Raw genomic sequence first — 21,891 nt, forward strand, 5'->3', positions numbered from 1 at the left:
CGCGAATCTAGGTGCCATATACAGAATCTAGCCCTTAGCGGCTTAAAGATACCCGGTTTTATCGAGTGATATAACTGACTATCTGTTATGTTTTAAACTGGGAGTGGCCAAGTTTGTGGAATAACTTTGGCAGATCTCACTTTAAGTGGCCAGCGCGGAATATCAGTGTGGTCGGTTAATATCGGACCAGTCAAAGTTAAATCAGATATTCAATGTCAGTCACTGTAAATGGACCGGCACTGAATATCCGGGTTTAGCACCAACCGCGGGAGATAGCTGGGCTTTCTCCCGCGGTCTGAATATCGGGCCGAAGGGACTGATATTCATAAAAAGCTAAGCTCCTACATTTGTGCTCAACTTTCAGCCAAACTTTGGAGCCATGAAGGCAATTCTAAAAGCTGGTGCTTAATGATAGGCACCAAATGTACTTGTAGGTTATAGAATACTAGCAATTATGTGCATCATTGCCAGTAATAATTGGCACACAAAGGAATCCTGTTTAGAAGGGATGGATCCAAAGAATCTTAGATGTGATTAGATGGCAACACCAGTAATTGGAAAGCAAAGCCAGTGCTGGGCATACTTCTACGGCCTATGCCCTGATCGTGTCTGGACAGATTTGGATGGGCTGGTGTGTGTGTGTGGGGGGGGGGGGGGGGGAGCTTTGAAGACAACTTCAGAAGTTTGAGAACAAGGACAGGGCCAGGCAGACTTCTACGGTCTATGACCTGAAAATGGCAAGGACAAATCAAGATCAGGTATACATATGAAGTATCATATCGTACCTCATGCTATGAGTTTATCTTGTTACCCAGACTGGATGGACTATACAGGTCTTTATCTGACATCATCTATTTGTCATGTACTGTATTTAACAGTGCCTCACACTTACACATGTAAATATGTGTAAGTGTGAGGCACTGTTAAATACAGCACATGCCAAATTCGCTTAAGGCTGGATTCTATATATGGTGCCTAAACAATCGGCACCGAAAAAAGTGCTATTTTGTAAGCCTTGCTTAAAGGTAGACATATAAATACAGCGCTTACACCCAGGACTCACACCTAACTTTAGGCTTGGCTATTTGCATCAACTGAAACATAGTGCAAATCTACTTGCCTAAATTAGGCATGTATCCCTGTCATTCTATAGAAATGTGCTTAAGTGTTAGAAATGCCCCCATTCAGCTCATGACCCTCCCATTTCTGCACTTTTTAAAAATTAATGCGTAAAATGTAGGCGTGTATCCAAAGCATAAATTTACACATGTAAGTTCCAATTAAATCTAATTATTGCTAATAATTGCTTTTAAAAAGTCAATTATTAGCACTAATTGGCTCATTATTCAATTGACTTGTGCATACAAATTGGGAGCATGCCCAAATTTATGTACACCATTTTTGGTGACTTTTATAGAATTAGGGGGTTAGTGTGTACCTGCAAGGGGGTGTACACATGGGTGGAGCATGAGTAGGCCATGGGTATGTCGCCATGTGATGCATATAATTTACAGAATATTATCAGTCCAGCGCATTGTACAGACAACTTAGGCATGCCAACTTATACCAGCCATTAAGCTGCCTTAAGTGGGTACAATGAAGTTTCAGCGTAACAATGTGCCTTTACATTAGTATTCTACAATGGCTTTGCAGTACCTAAATGCCGTTATAGAACTGGCACTAAGCACACCCCATTGTGGCCACTATATGGAGGTACCAAGTTTTAGAATTGCCCCATAAGTTTTTGGCTGAAAATGTTTCTTAATTTAGGAGTGTAAAAGTTCTGCTTATGAATTTAGGCCTGCCATTCATTTATGAGGCTAGTGCTGAAAATCAGTGCTAAGCTTCTAACTTTTTTCCCCATCCTAAATTCACCCCTGTTGCCACCTACGTTTTACATTCCTAATTTTAGAAGCCATGAAATGTTGAGTATAAATTTAGGCACTCAGCCTAGTAAATCTTCAAAGAGGCCAATTTAGGAGCAGAACTCTCAAAGTTAGGAGCATAAATCTTTTGACTATCAAGCTTATAAGGAATAAGTAATGAAAATTATACGCACTGTTAGCACAGTCATTTGAATGGCATGCCCTAGTCTCAGAATTTAATACTATTTGGTCAGTATAGCTGTTTGTAAAAGTAACATCTGCATTCTTGTTAGATTCTCAGTATAACAAAACCACAATTAGAGATTGTGAAATTTTACCTGGTTAAAATGATGCAGTGTGTCGATCATATTATTGATGAGAGGATCTGGTCCTTTTACTTTCATTTCTGGATTATTGACTTGTGCTTTAAGACCATTCGAAACAATTCTGTTTGTGTAACTAGAAAAGATCAAAAAGTTGGAATGTGTTAAAATTCTTTACTTTCTTTATTTTAAGCACCTGATTTTATATGTTGCATGTGCAAGAAGGAACCTATTATTTCCAGGCAACACAGGCAACTATAAGACATTATAAAACAGGCTCCCAGTATGAGCCCAAATAATGCAAAAATGCCCCCACACAAATTTTTGCCTATTACAAATAGATGTAAATGTGTGTGTATACTCTATATAGGGAGTAATTCTATGCTGAGCTGCCTAGTTTTAGATAACAAGAACATTCATAAATGCCAGTATTCTAATCATTTACGCATGCATGTCTACATATATGCTTTTAAATGAGCAGTTTCTTGCTAAGATGTACAGCAGGTGAGCACTCATATTGGTGGAGTTTAGGTGAAACATGGAAGGGGTGCATACTTATGCACAAAGATTATGAAATCTTAAAATCCATACATGCTTTTTTTTTGTGATCTAGGCTTGAGCATTTACACCAGCTCTATGATTGGTGTAACTGTTCACACCTTAAATATTGATATATTTTTGGCCACTTCCACTACTATTCTAGGTAATCAATAGAAATAAAACAAAATAAAACATGGAAAAGACAATAAGATGATACCTTTTATATTGGACATAATACATTTCTTGATTAGCTTTTGAAGTTTGCCCTTCTTCGTCAGATCGGAAATAAGCAAATGTTGTTAGATGACAGTATATATAAGTGAAACATCAAAGCATTTCAGTGACAGTCTAACAGGATGGGGGTGGATAGGAACATCAAAGCATTTCAGTGACAGTCTAACAGGATGGGGGTGGATAGGTGAGATATGCATGGAGACAGGAGGGTGACAAACAGAGCAATACAACTTTATGGTTTATAATGGGCTACAAAACCCAGATCTTCGAAAGCTAATCAAGAAATGTATTAAGTTATGTCCAATAAAAAAGGTATCATCTTAATCTTATTTTCTTTTCCATTTTTTATTTTGTTTTATTTCTGTTGATTACCTTTAAAAGTGGGTTAACATGGCTACCACACCTTACTACTATTCTATAAAGCAAAGTAAGTGTCTATTTTTTATTATAGAATAGGCTTAAAATAAGCACTTTCACAGCACCTAAATCTATGCACTCCCTTATAGAATTATCTTCTACGGGCTAGATTCAGTAAATGGTGCTCAAACATTGGTGCTGAAAACAATTGGTGTTCAATGCTATTCTATAATGGGCACTCAAAGAGGAGTGCCCATTATAACATAGCATTGAGTCTTAATTTTGGTGTCCAAATTTGGATGTCAAGATGGAACCAGGTGTAATTGTCAGTGACCAATTTGGATGCATGTTCCCAGTTTTCTATAATACTGTGCACAAATTTTAGGAATGCCCCTGATATGCCCATGCACCTCCCATGGCCACACCCCTTTTTGGGTTGCACACGATGGGATTTGGCCAATTGCTCAAGCATCTTACTGTTGCTGCAACAGACTCACCAATTGCTACTGGCATCAAGGAGCATTTCTAACACTTAACTGACACTTAATTTCCTGTTCATCCACTACACGGTATTGATTCTCTTCTACACAACAGAAAAGGAAAAAGATATGTCCCCTAGGTGAAGCAAATCCGAAAAAAGCAAGAAGTAGGGAAAAAAGTTGAGGAACTTCCAATCAAATGAATGGGTCCACAAGAGTCCAATATTTAAGGTTTATTCAAGATTATGCACAACACATTCAACAGTAGACTCAACATAGTGCCTTGTTTCAGCAATCAGATGCCTGCGTCAGGAGTCTGTTTGTCTGTTGAACACTGTCAGTGAGTTTCAGGAAGTTGGAATAATATATAAATGCAAGCTCATTGTGTGGCGCAATAAACAAACCTATTGACAAATGCACAGGAACAATAGCTGTGCTTGTGTGTTTACTGTGCAGCTCAATGAGCTTGTGTATTTTTCCCCTGCTATGGCATACAGAGCGTGTTGTATTTTGTGCCCTTGAATGTTTTAACAGCGTGGATTAGGGTTCCTTAGAGTAGTAGAAGTCAACTATTGTTGGAGTTCAAAGGGTAGAGAGTGGCGGGGGGGGGGGGGGGGGGTGTTATTATAATTTCTCATTGTTATTATTGTTTTCTATTTGTGACTTATAAACAAGAGTTGCACAGAATATTGTTCCTTTTTATTCTTTAATTTAAAAATTTAATATAAAATCATGTGATTTAGGCTTGTGCAGATGAGGACAGAGCCCACATGGACAGGGTGGGGATGGGGACAGAGTCCATGGGGATGGGGCAGGGATGGGGAACGGGATGAGGCAGGGACAGTGACAAACTTTGTCCCTGTGTTATTCTCTAGGGCTTTGTATCCTGGGGGGTACTGCTTCACACTCACCTTGCCAGGCTGCCTCTAATGGATCTCCATGTTCTCATGGAGACATCGTGGGTGAGCAGGTGGTGTGGTGCTTAAAAATTTCTCAGGACCAGGAGCTCTACTTCTGCCACAATGAAATTAGGCTACCTCCAAAGAAACATGACTGCCCACACTAAGGAACGTTCCCGCACATGCAGGAGGTATATATGTATGTTTTGCACATAGAGAGAATGTACTGCTGTTGCCACAGATGTCTTCTTGACACAGGGACCAGTATCGCAGTTGCCCATTTTGCACAGTGTATTTTCAATTGGTGGAGAAATTTATCTCAGGACGTCTATGATGTTTGCAGTACATCCTCTTTCTAAACATTTTTGTGTATATTTTTGAATATCAGATCACGTTTATATGTTTCTTCCATTATGGACTTGCGTTTTTAAATGTTTTCCGGTAAAAGTTTATTTCATCATTTGAATGTCATATCGAAAATGTCCCTCCACGTTATTTTTTTCTGTTTGTTTTCATTTGCCAGTGATATGAATTGGCATGGGTAATGTTGTTCACATTTTGAATCAATTGAATACAAATCCCTTGCAATCAACAAATAAATACTAGCACCATATTTGTAGAATTAACCCAATAGTACTTCTTATCTTCTGTCTGAAACCTCATTCAAAACCTGGTAAAAAAAACATTTCATAATATAGAAAGTTAGCATGCAAAATAAATAAATAAAAATCTAGCAAATGAACAAGTAGAGATATTCCTCTCAGCTCCAGGATCAGACCTACTGCAGTCACAGTATATGAATATGAACTGCAAAACAGCTACAAGGATCTCACTTCATGCTTTCACTATATGTGATTGCTTTTACCCCTACCTGGGTAGGTTATATACCCAGCTCTTTACTCCCATCTCTAGAAGAGGCCAAGGGAAAGAAATCCACACACACACCACTGATAGGTAGACATGTATATAGTAAAGGTCTTTGTGGAGAGAGACCCACATCTCACTTAAATCAGTAAATTCATACTGGACTGTCTCAGCTCCGCTCAGGCTCCAAGTTGCCCTTTCATTGAAAAACATTATAGCATGGATTAATTGGACACAAAGTCCTAAACTGGGTTGGAATTAGCATGGAGGCACTTGTTGCCTCCTATTGAGGAGGCACTAAGTAAACCCACACTAACAGCAAAAGTGACAGCATGTGGTAAGTACTACACACTAACTGTAATATGCAAGCCCTGCTTTTCTCCACATAGTAGTTCCCACCCCTTATAACAACATGTGGTTAATGCTCAAATGTGCACGCTAACGAGCATTACACTGCGCTAACACTTGGTGCACTTATGCTGTAGTGGCTAAAGCTTTATGCACCTTAGTAAAAGGGCCCCCAAATCCCACTTACCTCCCCAAGAGTTACCTGAATGTTTTTGAGCTTTGGAACTATCTGAACAGCTGAGAAGACCACTATGCACTGGAAAGAGCTGCTCATGCTAAGATCTGACTTTTGGGAGAGCATTTCTCACCTACCCCCCTGTTTTCTATAGCTTAACTCAAGTTATCTGCAGCAGGGCCCATTTTATTCCTATGGGCCATGTTGCAAATAACTCCTAAGCTTCAGTAAACAACCCCCTAGTGCTTTTGGATGATGTCAGCTGGTGCTGCCTTATCAATCATACTGTCTACAGAAAATACCTCGTACAGGTAAGGGACACTACTCTTTTACACCACTAGCAGTGTACACTAGGAAGCACACTCATTTGAAATAAAAATGACAGGAAAAAACATGAAACGTGTTTCTGTGTATGTGTGTGTAATTAATAGTTCACACGCTGTTGAAAGAGTTCACACTTTTTATAAAGAGGGTTCACTTTTTCAGAAATAGTGTGTGTATACATGAATCATCTTCAGATGAGTGTACACTTGAGTTTGTGCTCTTTACAAAAGAGTACACACTCTTAATATCATTGCTTCTGTAACATTCAAAAAAATGCTAAAAAAATAAAAAATTGAATGCTACAACATGACATGAAATTTTCCGGGTGTCACATCCCTTCTGTATAACCAAGAGGGGCATAATTGAATGTTGCCGGCGAAATAGATGGCCGGCGATCTATTTTGGTGGTGGTGCAACAGCTGGCTGGAACCGTATTATTGAAAAAGATGGCCAGCCATCTTTTTTTCGATAATAAGGTTTAGCCCGGCCAAATGCCAGAGTTCGCCGGGTTTGAGATCGCCGGTTTTGTTTTTCAGCGATAATGGAAAAAAATGCCGGCCATCTCAAACCCGGTGAAATCCAAGGCGTTTGGTCATGGGAGGAGCCAGCATTTGTAGTGCACTGGTCCCCCTGACATGCCAGGACACCAACCGGGCACCCTAGGGGGCACTTCTAAAATGTTTAAAAAATATACAAATAGCTCGCAGGTGCATAGCTCCCTTACTTTGGGTGCTGAGCCCCCCAAATCCCCCCCAAACCCCCTCCCCACAACTCTACACCATTACCATAGCCCTTATGGGTGAAGGGGGGCACCTACATGTGAGTACAGTGAGTTGGGTGGGGTTGGAGGGCTCAACACTTAGCACCACAAGTGTAACAGGTAGGGGGGGGGGATGGACCTGGGTCTGCCTGCCTGCCTGAAGTGCACTGCACCCATTAAAAACTGCTCCAGGGACTTGCATACTTCTGTCAGGGAGCTGAGTATGACATTTGAGGCTGGCATACAGACTGGTAAAAAAAGGTTTTTATTTTTATTTTTTTAGTGTGGGAGGGGGTTGGTGACCACTGGGGGAGTACGGGGAGGTCATCCCCCATTCCCTCCGGTGGTCATCTGGTGAGTTGGGGCACCTTTTTGAGGCTTGGTCGTGAAAATAAAAGGACCAAGTAAACCCGGCGAAATACTGATTAATACCACTTTTTTTTTCCATTATCCGCGAAAGTCGGCCATCTGGTAGCCACGCCCATGTCCCGCCTTTGCTACGCCGCCGACATGCCCCCTTGAACTTTCACCGGCGCGGCGACGGGAAAGCGGCAATGGTGTCAAAACAAGCCGCTTTCGATTATACCGATTTTGCCACTTTTGAGAGATCGTCGGCCATCTCCCAATTTATGTCGGAAGATTGCCAGCGATCACTTTCGAAAATAAGCCTGCAAGGGATCCATATCTGTAGCACTGGAATTAACCATTTAAAAGGCTGCATAGTTCAATAAAGTTTGTTGAATTTAAAAGACTGCATAGTACAGGGGTGAGTGGATAGGTAGTAGAATTCTATTTAAAATAAAAATGTAGTTGGAAAGTAGTATTTCCCAGCTTGTGTGAATCAACAACATTATATCAAGCGACAGCTTTGCTACTTCTCTGTTTTCCTTAGCAATAGCCATACTTATTTATAATGGTGCCAGAACCTTTTACACATTAAGGATCTGATTAGTTCATATTGTCTATGACATCAGAGTATCCCATATATAGCAATCAGACAGTATTTTCTGTGAACCAATCTATGACCTTATTCTGAATGTGTTTGCTGCAAGAAGTGGAGTGGAATTTCATATTATCTAGTTAAATAAATCAAGATCATGGTTGATTATTAGCATTATATACAAACTGTAGAATCTTTATAGAGCTGAACGGTGATACAATGTCTTGAAGTAATTTTGGCACTTGCTGCTGGAATCCAAATAAAGTTGTAATTTTTATACTGCTCTATATCGTGCTGGCTATCAGAGACAGTAGCAGTTGTGTGATTCTCCATCTTAGGTTGAATTTAGCAAAGTGCCTTAGTTTGCTAAAAGCCAGCTGCTGAATGGTACAACACCTGTACTCTATATGTTTAGAAAAGCATAGCTTGTATGTTACATGAAAACACAAATGGACCTCTATACAAGATACTTGTGCTTTGCAAGACATAAACTATCTAGAAGTGTATGGCCTGTAGCATGTTTTCTGCTGCTGTGTCAGTTCTATACCACAGAGATTTAGTCCAATGCATATTTGATAGAATACAGCATACACAGTGTTTCAAAACACCAGATGTGTGTATTACATTCCCAGCAATTAAATGCATTGGTTTATGAACTCTACTCTAGACTGATAAATTTATCAGAGATGGGAGCACACAAACCCTGAAGCACATTTTGCAGAGTCTGTATCTGAGGAGATATGTGTAAACCACCAGAATACAAAAATCAATTAACAAACAAATCATTAGACATGAAGGGGGTAATTCAGGGTGCCTATTTGGCACCCGAGAGAAATGGATACCTACTTTCCTTTAGAGAATATTAGCATAACTGGTGAAATAAGAGCTGGTGTAAGTGCTCAAGCCTAAATCCTGGAGATCCGCATATAATTTAAAGTGCTCTGTGTTACACACGTTTGACTCACCCATGTGCAGCCTACCTGTCTAAATTAACTGAATGCATTACAATTGTTGAAAGGTGGTCCAGTTCTCATGGTTTGAAATTAAGGGGGGGGGGGGGGCATTTAGTGCACTATTAATGCTATCAATGTTTTAAAATTTTAACTATGCACTATTAATGCTATTAATGTTTTAAAATTTTAACTATGACTAAGGGCCGTGTTTACTAAGGTGCGTTAGTGTTTTTAGCGTGCCTACACTTAGTGTGTGCATTAGCCATGTAGGCGCCTATAGGGATATTATAGGCATATACATGGTTAACGTGGTTAAAAATGTTAACGCGCCTATAACGCTGCTAAGTAAACAGGGCCCTAAATATTTTAATCATGATCAAAATTTTTAACTCCTGTCTCTTGCCAGCATTGCTTTGTCTCCCCACCTATCTTATTTTACCTTGGAATAACATAGCAGAGGGAAGGCATCAGCATCAGTTGCAAGTAGCATGTGGGAATTGCTGACGGAGACCCTATGAAGAGCCAGATAAAGGTTAAGATAAATATGGGGGTGATTGCTAGACTTGTGCATTAGGGGGGTAAGCAGCAGGAGAGGAGAGAAATGGGTGTCTGTGTGTCAGGGGTAACATGTATAACAACAGAAGAGGAGCTACTTGGGTGTATATACAGAGGAAGAGTACAGCAGGAGAGGAGAAAGGTAGGTACCAGTACAGAGGTGAGGGGGAGCAATGTGCTGTGGGAAGGAAGTGTCTGCATGCAATTTTTCATTTTTTTCAGCAGGTTTAAAGAATTTTCATCCAGGGGGAATTTACCGGTACCAAGCCAGCAAGTCCAGAGATGTGACTAATCATGTGATTACCATGATTAAATTTGATTAAAATTTTTAATTCTTGCCCACCACTAATTGAATAGCGTTTTGTGAAGGATAATCAGCCAGGCTGAGCATTTGTTCAAAAGGATGTTTGGGTCAACATTAAAAAAAAATTTGAAAAACATGTGCCCAAAATACATGCTATGATCAAGTGTGATTAATTATGCGATTAAAAGTTTTAATTGCATAACTGATTGTGATTAAAAATTTTAATCATTGCCCACCCCTATTTGAAATTAAATAAAAATAAATTACAACAGCTGAGCAACCCCAACAGATCGATTCCTCAGTCATTGACCCTTTCTATGGGTCTATCTTTCCTTCCTTCCTTATCCAAACAATCAAGTATGGTTCTTGATCACTCTATAGATCAGTGTTCACCATGCCTTCCGATCTCTCACAGCTTCTTTCAGTTCTGCTATTTTCATTCCAGTATCTTCCTTGATAGTATCTATCCAGCAATTTCTTGGGCGGCCTCTTTTTCTTTTGACACTAATCATTCCAAGCATGATGTCTTTCTCGAGAGACTTGCTTCACTTGATGTGACCAAACTAGTAGAGCTTTTGTTTTGCTACCTTGGCCTCCAACGAGACTTTTGTTTGATACATTCCAGAACTGCTTGGTTTGTTGGGAGAGAGTTGAATCAGAATAAATTATCTAATTATTTCTTTTTCCAGAAAATGTTATAATTTTATGGTCTTCTGTTTCATCTGTTATTTATTTTCCTTCACCAAAAGGTATATGTTATTCCAGGATCTTTATATGTTCCTTTTTTTTTTATTTGTACCCTGTGCTTTCCCACTCATGGCAGGCTCAATGCGGCTTACATGGGGCAATGGAGGGTTAAGTGACTTGCCCAGAGTCACAAGGAGCTGCCTGTGCCTGAAGTGGGAATCAAACTCAGTTCCTCAGTTCCCCAGGACCAAGTCCACCACCCTAACCACTAGGCCACTCCTCCACCCCTACCTTTACCTTTCAAGCTATTATGTGATGGAATTCTCTTCCAAGAAGTCTTAGAAATTTGAATTCTTATCCTCTTTTCCAACGCTTCCTTAAAACTTTCCTATTTCAGAATTTTTTATGTTTATTGAATCTCCCAGATAATTTACTGGTCTCTACAATATAATACTAGATTAGATTAGATTATACTATCGTATGTCAACTTGTAAAATATGTGCTGCATAAGATAAGAGCATATTTACAGAACAGCAATTAGGTGTATTTTGGCATTTGCACATACATGTACACACATACATGTGTATATGCCATTATTCTACATATTTACACATGTAATTGGTGCATAAATGTTACCGCCCACTTTTACAAAATTACCCCCAAGAGGGAAATTTTATAAAGCTTTTTCTGCATGTAAAGCCTGAACATATAACCCCCCCCCCCCCCCCCCCCGATATTCAGCGCCATTTAACTGGCCAGGATTATCTACTAGCCAGTTAAATAGAGGTTAACCAGCTATCCGTGAATATTCAGTGGGAGATAGCTGGTTAACTCCTGCTGAAAATTCCAGGTCAGCGCTTAGGAGGAGATTCTATATATGGCACCTAAAACATCAGCGCTGAAATCAGATTTAGGCGCTGAATATAGAAAACACTTTAGTTTATTTTTCAGTGCCTAAATCTATGTGCATCCATTTTCACCAATAAAAGCTTGGTATAAATCTCTGCGCGTAGATTTAGGCGCACTAAGCCATATTCTATAACTAGGCATGTAAATTTTGGAATGCCTATTTTCCCACCCATAACCACACCCCTTTTCACCTTCACATTTTAGAAGTTTGGCGCATTTCATTGCAGAATATGCTTACCGAGTTGTTCACCTAAATTCTAATCAGTACCAATTAGTGCTCATTATTGCTTATTAAGTGCTATTATCACTGCTCATTAGCTTGTTAAGCTTGTTAAATTATATGCATTGTTATAGAATCCGTGCCGATTTTGGCGCCGATCTTTATGCACACTATATAATCAACAATGAACATGATATGAACGTTAATGCAATACCGCTTTACCTCCCATTCTGAATTTGAATCTACTATGTCCTCATCAAGACGTACTCCAACGACCCATCATATGAACTTTTAATGGAATACCGTTCTATCTCTTATTCTGAACATGAACTCTTTATACCTGATTGCTTAATCTACTATCGAGCTTATTTTTGAAAGTGATCGCCGGCCATCTTCCGACATAAATCGGGAGATGGCCAGCAATCTCTCAAAAGCGGCGAAATTGGTATAATGAAAAGCTGTTTTTTTTACACCATCGCCACATTACCGTCACCGAGCCGGCGAAAGTTCAAGGGGGCATGTCGGCGGCGTAGTGAAGGCAGGACATGGGTGGGCATGGGCGTGGCTACCAGATGGCCGGCTTCAGCGCATAATGGAAAAAAAAAGCGGCGTTAATCAGTATTTTGCCGGGTTTACTTGGTCCTTTTATTTTCACGACCAAGCCTCAAAAAGGTGCCCCAACTCACCAGATGACCACCGGAGGGAATAGGGGATGACCTCCCCGTACTCCCCCAGTGGTCACCAACCCCCTCCCACACTAAAAAAATAAAAATAAAAACCTTTTTTTGCCAGCCTGTATGCCAGCCTCAAATGTCATACCCAGCTCCCTGGCAGCAGTATGCAAGTCCCTGGAACAGTTTTTGTTGGTTGTAGTGGACTTCAGGCAGGTGGACCCAGCCCCCCCCCCATCTGTTACACTTGTGATGGTAAGTGTTGAGCCCTCCAACCCCCCAAAACCCACTGTACCCACATGTAGGTGCCCCCCTTCACCCATAAGGGCTATGGTAGTGGTGTAGAGTTTTGGGGAGTGGGTTTTGGGGGGGGGGGGGTTGGGAGGGCTCAGCACCCAAGGTAAGGGAGCTAAGCACCTGGGAGGTATTTGTACATATTTTTTTAATTTTTAGACGTGCCCCCTAGAGTGCCCGGTTGGTGTCCTGGCATGTCAGGGGGACCAGTGCACTACAAATGCTGGCTCCTCCCACGACCAAATGCCTTGGATTTCGTCAGGTTTGAGATGGCCGGCATTTTGTTTCCATTATCGCTGAAAAACAAAACCGGCGATCTCAAACCCGGCGAACTCTGGCATTTGGACGGGCAAAACCGTATGATTGAAAGAAAAGATGGCCGGCCATCTTTTTCGATAATACGGTTTGGCCAGCTGTTTGCGGTGCCGCCAAAATAGATTGCCGGTAATCTATTTTGCCAGCACCGTTCGATTATTCCCTTCCATGTCATTCGTGATCTTTATGTAATACCTCTTGTATTTCTTACTCTGGAATGGCGATCGCCATGATGCAACAATGTAAGCCACATTGAGCCTGCAAATGGGTGGGAAAATGTGGGATACAAATGCAGTAAATAAATAAATAAATAATATATCTACTTGATTATGGTCTTTCTTTGGTGTTCCTGGGACATAGACCATAGAGGTTCGCCCGGTCCTATCCTTATGTTCCAAATGTGGGAGTTGCCATCAAACCCACTCCAGCCTATTTGTCTTCTCATTTGCGGGACACAGACCATGAAAGTCTGTCTAACACTGTCCTCATGTTCCAGCTACTAATGTTGCTGTCCAAGCCCTTTGCAGCCCATCCTAAACCAGATTGCCATATATGAGATACAGACCGTGCAAGCCCTTATTTCCTACAAATAGGTGAGTGCTCCTATGGAAATTCTTGTTAATGGCCGTGTGCTAATGGCAACATTAGCACATAGGGAATTTTGAGCTAGAATGCCAAAAGTCAAATTGGAAATGCAGCTAAACTTCTAAAACAGGAAGACATTGTGAGCAGCTTTGAGACAAATAAGTGTAGGTGCCTTTACTTGTTTATAGTTTAGATTGAATGCTCTGATATAGCAGCATTGCAGAGATTCACTGTTGGTTTGAACTGCACTGTTTGGATTATAGTTATTTGTTAAATTATTATAACATAGTGGAGGTTTTTTTTTCTCCTGTGATGTGTTGTTTTGCTTTAAGCTCATTTAAACTGACAGCTACATAAGAACTGGTTGAATTAAGCAAATGCTGAGGTGTTTCTTTCTACTATGGTCTTTTAAGTATATGGATAATCAAAGGGCAGTTCTTACTTCATTGGTTATTATAAAAGAAACAATTTGTATTCATTGATTTTCTTTCATATTGTTTTACTCCAATATGATTTATTTGTGTATCATTAGAACATCGCTATTAATAGTAAAAATAGAAAATTGTCTATTTTCCATGAGATAACAATGGCCTTCATGCTTGGGAAAAACCCATATAAGGGTGTGCTAAGGTCACTTTTTACTGCAGCTTAATAAAATGACCCTATTAAATGCTATGTAAACAGTTATCACAGCTTAGAATACAGGCTCCTAAATGTTTTTGAATATGGACTTTTAAACAGTAAGTAGTGAAACATAGTCTACAGCCAAAATGAATAGCAAACAGTATATGAAGACTTTCATTGTTAATAATAAAAAAAAATTCAAATAAAATTTTTTTCTTCTTTTTTTTTTGTGAACTCTTGTTGCTATATAAAGAGATACTGAGATACTGAACACTATCAACAGTTGAAAATGACCTGCAGATGGAAGAGCTTTTCCAGTTGTTCAGTATTCATTATTATTATTATTATTTATTGCATTTGTATCCTACATTCCCCCACCTATTTGCAGGCTCAATGTGGCTTACATAGGTTAATAACATTGTCCATTCGGATCACAAATTCTTTTATATAGCATGAATAAGAAACTTTACAAAGACATGAGGAAATATTTTATTAGATTGTGAGAGCTGATTCCTAGCAGTAATAAATCATGTCATTCCAAAGCAAAATATTATGCTAAGGTTACTTTTGACTTATGCTGTTCATTAATCATTTGGTATTAATGAAAATGTCATTACATGACATGCATTACTCTTCAGTGTGCCCACAGACATGTATTTTGGGATATTGGGATAATTCTATAAAGATTTATGTACCAGGAATGCATGTAAATGACCAGAATACTATCATATAGACATGTATGGGTCACATGTGCACTCAATGCCAATATTCCAGCTATGCACTATTCTGAAAATTGGTGTCCTTGGGCCCTGTTTACTAAGGTGTGCTAGCGTTTTTAGCAGGTGCATAAAATTAACAAACGCAAACTATGTAAGTACACATAGGAATAGTGTGCGCGCCTACACAGTTAGAGTGCACTAATGGTTAGCACGAGCTACAAATGCTAATGCGCCTCTAACGCTGCTTAGTAAACAGTGCCCTTAGTAAATGTGATGGCATATAACTTGAGGGTGGGTGTTTATATGGGTGAAGTCTGGGCAGGGTGCAAATTTGCATGCTTAGATTACAAAATAATCTACACATGTTCTTTGGTGATTTAGGTATGATCATTTCCACAAGCTCTATAGCTGGTCTAAGTGATTGTGGTATAGCTAGTCCAAATGATCGTGCTTTAATTCTAGGCATGTGTGAGATATGTTATACTTGTTGGGAGAGGTCCCAGGGAACTGAGAAGAGCAGATATGGTCCCTCTCCTCAAAAGCGGAAATCAGGAAGAGGCTGGGAACTACAGGCCAATATCTGACTTCTGTGGTATAGCTGGTCTAAGTGATTGTGCTTTAATTCTAGGCATGTGTTAGATAAACATTTGTATCCTACAACAGGCAACAAGTAGGCACCCCTTTATAGAACAGCCCTCATTCTGGGCAATTCTATAAGTTGGTGCCAAATATTAGGCACAAAGGGGTGAATTTTACATATGGTGCTAAAAAATTGGTGCTGAAAAAAATGTTATTCTATACACCATGCTTAAAGTTAGGCATGCTTAATAGAATAGAGCTTATGCCCGGGAATCACACCTAACTTTAGGCACGGCCATTTGCACCAACTGAAATGTGGTGCAAATGTACACACCTAATAGCTCCCCTTATTCTATAACAATGCACATAAATGCTAGGATGTACCTGTTCCACCCATGGCTCTCCGATTTCTGCGCCTCCTTTTTTTTACTCATACATAAAATGTAGCAGGTGTCAATTCCAATTAAGTCTAATTAGTGCCAATAATTGCTTGTTAAAAATCAAATTATTGGTGCTTGTTATTTATATGTAGCTTGTTATTTAATTAAATTGTGTGCATAAATTGAGTGCATGTCCAAGTTTGTGCACACAATTTTTGGTGACATAATATAGAATTAGGGAGCAAGTGTATGCACGTGTTATGGAACAGTAGCAGTTATGCATGTCAGGGATGCCAGTATTCAGTTACACACGAGTGCTAGGTAGCATTCTATAACATACAGTGGGGGAAATAAGTATTTGATCCCTTGCTGATTTTGTAAGTTTGCCCACTGACAAAGACATGAGCAGCCCATAATTGAAGGGTAGGTTATTGGTAACAGTGAGAGATAGCACATCACAAATTAAATCCGGAAAATCACATTGTGGAAAGTATATGAATTTATTTGCATTCTGCAGAGGGAAATAAGTATTTGATCCCCCACCAACCAGTAAGAGATCTGGCCCCTACAGACCAGGTAGATGCTCCAAATCAACTCGTTACCTGCATGACAGACAGCTGTCGGCAATGGTCACCTGTATGAAAGACACCTGTCCACAGACTCAGTGAATCAGTCAGACTCTAACCTCTACAAAATGGCCAAGAGCAAGGAGCTGTCTAAGGATGTCAGGGACAAGATCATACACCTGCACAAGGCTGGAATGGGCTACAAAACCATCAGTAAGACGCTGGGCGAGAAGGAGACAACTGTTGGTGCCATAGTAAGAAAATGGAAGAAGTACAAAATGACTGTCAATCGACAAAGATCTGGGGCTCCACGCAAAATCTCACCTCGTGGGGTATCCTTGATCATGAGGAAGGTTAGAAATCAGCCTACAACTACAAGGGGGGAACTTGTCAATGATCTCAAGGCAGCTGGGACCACTGTCACCACGAAAACCATTGGTAACACATTACGACATAACGGATTGCAATCCTGCAGTGCCCGCAAGGTCCCCCTGCTCCGGAAGGCACATGTGACGGCCCGTCTGAAGTTTGCCAGTGAACACCTGGATGATGCCGAGAGTGATTGGGAGAAGGTGCTGTGGTCAGATGAGACAAAAATTGAGCTCTTTGGCATGAACTCAACTCGCCGTGTTTGGAGGAAGAGAAATGCTGCCTATGACCCAAAGAACACCGTCCCCACTGTCAAGCATGGAGGTGGAAATGTTATGTTTTGGGGGTGTTTCTCTGCTAAGGGCACAGGACTACTTCACCGCATCAATGGGAGAATGGATGGGGCCATGTACCGTACAATTCTGAGTGACAACCTCCTTCCCTCCGCCAGGGCCTTAAAAATGGGTCGTGGCTGGGTCTTCCAGCACGACAATGACCCAAAACATACAGCCAAGGCAACAAAGGAGTGGCTCAGGAAGAAGCACATTAGGGTCATGGAGTGGCCTAGCCAGTCACCAGACCTTAATCCCATTGAAAACTTATGGAGGGAGCTGAAGCTGCGAGTTGCCAAGCGACAGCCCAGAACTCTTAATGATTTAGAGATGATCTGCAAAGAGGAGTGGACCAAAATTCCTCCTGACATGTGTGCAAACCTCATCATCAACTACAGAAGACGTCTGACCGCTGTGCTTGCCAACAAGGGTTTTGCCACCAAGTATTAGGTCTTGTTTGCCAGAGGGATTAAATACTTATTTCCCTCTGCAGAATGCAAATAAATTCATATACTTTCCACAATGTGATTTTCCGGATTTAATTTGTGATGTGCTATCTCTCACTGTTACCAATAACCTACCCTTCAATTATGGGCTGCTCATGTCTTTGTCAGTGGGCAAACTTACAAAATCAGCAAGGGATCAAATACTTATTTCCCCCACTGTATGCGCCAAAATCACATACCCCCAAATTCTGTAAATGGTGCTGAAAATTGCATGTGCAGTTTAATTGAGTAATAAACCATTAGCACCAATAATTGGGCGCTACAATTATTGGTGCTACTTGGGAACAATTTGAATATACACACGCATCTTGCTAGGGGCGTTGTCCTATAAATATGGATGGTTAGGGCTCTTCAGCTTGGAGAAAAGGCGGCTGAGGGGTGATATGATAGAAGTCTACAAGATAATGAGCGGAGTAGAGTGGACAGATGTGAAGTGTTTGTTTACACTTTCAAACAACAATAGAACCAGGGAAAAAAGATGAAGCTAGAATATGGTAGATTTAAAACAAATAGGAGAAAGTTTTTCTTTACTCAGCGTGTAGTTGGACTCTGGCCTTACGGAGTTTAAAGGGGGTTTGGACAGATTCCTGAGGGAAAAGTCCATTGAACATTATTAAAAATTAATTTTTTTTTAATGGGTTTTGCTGGGTTCTTGAATCCTGGATTGGCTGCTGTCGGAGATAGGATGCTGGGCTTGATGGACCCTCGGTCTTTTCCCAGTATGGCGGTGCTTATGTGCTTATGGATGTATAAATGTTTTAGCACTCAGGAGGGCATGGCAATGGGGAAAGCATGGGCAGATCAGGGGCATCCACTAAAGATGTGCTCAGTATTACAGAACATGGGAGAACTGTGCCTAATTTAGGTGTGAGAATTTACACCAGGTTTCAGTTGGTGTAAATCCTTGCACCCAAAATTGGGCACAGATCCCAGCTCTAACTTCTAAGCACTTAGAGCTCAATTTTTGGCACCCAAATTTGGGCACCATTTACTGAATTTAGTCCATAGTGTGAAACTATGAAAGGCACACATGTAGGCAGAGCATGGGTAGACCATGGGCATGTCATCAAGTGATGCACATAACTTATAAAGTACTATCAGTTGTGCACGTTGCATGGCAAACTTAGGAGTACCAACTTGCATTGACCTGGAACACCAACAAGTCTTCGTGCTAGTACTCTATAACGGTTTAGATGTGCTCTCAAGTTGTTACAGAATTGGCACTAAGCATGCCCTACTGTGGCTCCTACATCTTGGCACCAAGTTATAGAATTGCCTCTATTATATATAACTTTCAATATGGTCCAGTATATACAATTCACAGATGTATATCTCTATGTGGGGTTTCATAGGTTATAAGGCATGTGGTTTCTCCATATTCACTGTATATATAGCTTTCTCAAGGAATTCAATGGTTCCCAACTCTGTTCTATTCAGTATTCAGAAAAAAAGCAGCACTAGCAATATTCACTCCAAGGTACATTGACATCCTTTACCCACATTTCTACCACAGGAAGCTGATGAAGTAATATTGTGGATTCAGTCATGAATGGCAGATGGGTCCCTGGAAATCTCACAGAAATGCACCCCCCATGATAGGAAAGCAAGTGAGAGACTCCTGTGTAACCTAGAATCAATGCTGAACACTTATATTTACTATACCAGCAAATCATAATCACTCAAAATATGTTCATATTCTTTTCCATAGTTATTGCTGCTTTGCTAAAGTGTCTGCAGTTTTTCAGACTATGCAACTAATAGGGCTTCAATTTACTTTAAGTTTAAACGACCTGTGCTCTGTAGTTTTGTTAGACTTGGAATCAGTGCTGCCAATTCTTTATCAAGAGACTAACAAGCAGTTAACCATTTAGGAAGAAACTCTTTATGAAGGAGCTCCTACAAAAATCTATGAACCTCTCCTAGCAAATGAATCAGAGTCTACAGAATTACTCCAGGTATTAAAATGAGCAGACCTCATAGATCTTATGTTCCTCATATGTAGTGTTTTTTTGTTTTGTTTTTTTGTAGGAAAAAAGATACCGGTATTCATATAGGGTTAAACTTCAGGGCAGGGTCACTATCTATGGTGAGGTCACTATCTATGACTCTGACCCTATATTAGCCACACCCCCACAGTAGCCACCCCCATTTTACCAACCATGGAGCATATAAAAAGGCATTACTGAAATAGAATACCAGCTCCAAAGTTCAACAAAAGAACTCTTAAGAGCAGCCATAACGTAATAAAATATGTAGACAAAAATTCATCTGAAACCACCAAAAACCAGACTATGGCAAGCTGATTTGTGCTCCTCAATATTTAGTGTCATAGGGCCAATGCCCTGGAACAACTTACCAAACTACTCACAACCAGAGTCTTCTTATAAAAATTAAAAACTAAACTCAAAACATTTTTCAGAAAAGTTTTAATTTTTATTTATTTTCAGCACTTGATATGCCACAAGTAATCTCTGAGGCGACTTTCAGGCTTATTTTCGAAAGAGAAGGGTGCACACCTTTCAACACAAATCGGAAGATGGGTGTCCTTCTCCCAGGGTCGCCCAAATCGGCATAATCGAAAACCAATTTTGGGCGTCCTCAACTGCTTTCCGTCATGGGGACGACCAAAGTTCACGGGAGCGTGTCGGAAGCATAGCAAAGGCGGGACTGGGGTGTGGTTAACACATGGGCGTCCTCAGCCGATAATGGAAAAAAGAAGGGTGTCCCTGACAAGCACTTGGCTGACTTTACTTGGTCCACTTTTTCTTGCAACCAAGCCTCAAAAAGGTGCCCGAACTGACCAGATGACCACCGAAGGGAATCGAGGATGACCTCCCCTTACTCCCCCAGTGGTCACTAACCCCCTCCCACCCTAAAAAAACTTTAAAAATATTTTTGCCAGCCTCAAATGTCATACCCATGTCCCTGACATCAGTATGCAGGTCCTTGGAGCAGTTTTAGTGGATGCAGTGCACTTCAGGCAGGCGGACCCAGGACCATCCCCCCCACCTGTTACACTTGTGGTGGTGAATGTGAGCCCTTCAAAACCCACCAGAATCCCACTGTACCTACATGTAGGTGCCCCCTTCACCCCTTAGAGCTATGGTAGTGTTGTACAATTGTGGGGAGTGGATTTTGGGGGGGCTCAGTACCCAAGGTAAGGGAGCTATGCATTTGGGGACAATTTATGAAGTCCACTGCAGTGCCCCCTAGGGTGCCCGGTTGGTGTCCTGGCATGTGAGGGGGACCAGTGCACTACAACTGCTGGCTCCTCCCATGACCAAATGGCTTAGATTTGGTCGTTTCTGATATGGGCGTCCTTGGTTTCCATTATCGCTGAAAACCGGGGACAACCATCTCTAAGGATGACCATCTCTAAGGTCGGCCTAAATGCTGAGATTTGGGCATCCTCAACTGTATTATCGAAACGAAAGGTCAACGCCCATCTTGTTTCGATAATACTGGTTTCCCCTCCCCTTCGCGAGGACGCCCTCAGGAAAACTTGGGCATCCCGTTCGATTATGCCCCTCCACGTGGTTTACAATTTCTATTGCAGGTACTTTGCACTGTCCCTCATGGGCTCACAATTTAATAATTAATGCTTCCCTATAATGACAGGCTGCAGGATGGCAGTGGTGCATGGTCTAAGGTACTAGTGACAGCAAAGCTAACCTTTTATCTCCCTATTTTTTTTTTACAGATGGTGTTCCTTTTCTTTATCTATAAATAACTTTTTAATTTGTTGTTGTAAACCACATAGATGTTTTACGATATGCAATATGTCAAGCCTAAACAAAGTTGAAACATGAAACTAATGTCAGTGAAACTTTGAAAAATTATGTATAACTCTATTGTTAGAACATAAGAACATATGTGTTGCCAAACTGTTCCCCCTGGCAAACTCAATGATATGCCACAGAGGGAGAGGCAAGCGCATGCTGATTGGTCTCCTGCTTCTGTATGCCGGGACCCAGGTTATCGTGTGTTAACTCGTTAACTCTGCTCTGCAAATGGCCATGGGTTGGTCCTTCTTCCTGTCATAGGTAACAGAGCAGAGTTAATAAGTTAACATGCAATAACCCAGGTCCTGACACACAGGAGCAGAAGACAGACTGAGGGAGCACAACAGAGGCAGTAATCTACTGGCACCAGGTAGATACAAGTAGACGCTCTGTTCCATTTTTATGCAGTGTTACCAACAGTTGTAAAAATACA

General features: G+C 40.8%; 1 protein-coding gene and 1 long non-coding RNA gene across 3 annotated transcripts in view; one reads left to right on the forward strand and one right to left on the reverse strand.

The window, feature by feature from the left end:
- LOC115478870 (glypican-5-like) overlaps positions 1-21,891 on the reverse strand; it is a 1,084,132-nt gene that overhangs the window by 477,844 nt on the left and 584,397 nt on the right. For both annotated transcript variants that reach the window (XM_030216505.1, XM_030216504.1), the window contains one exon: positions 2,204-2,324. In XM_030216505.1, the coding sequence (XP_030072365.1) occupies positions 2,204-2,324 (121 nt within the window). The remainder of the gene's footprint in view (positions 1-2,203; positions 2,325-21,891) is intronic.
- On the forward strand, positions 1,799-21,068 carry LOC115478871. The gene is made up of 3 exons (XR_003943584.1): positions 1,799-1,891; positions 12,594-12,598; positions 21,057-21,068. It is a non-coding gene; the product is annotated as an uncharacterized LOC115478871 (long non-coding RNA).

Source organism: Microcaecilia unicolor, chromosome 10 (genome assembly GCF_901765095.1).
Source record: "Microcaecilia unicolor chromosome 10, aMicUni1.1, whole genome shotgun sequence".
Lineage (NCBI taxonomy): Eukaryota > Metazoa > Chordata > Amphibia > Gymnophiona > Siphonopidae > Microcaecilia > Microcaecilia unicolor.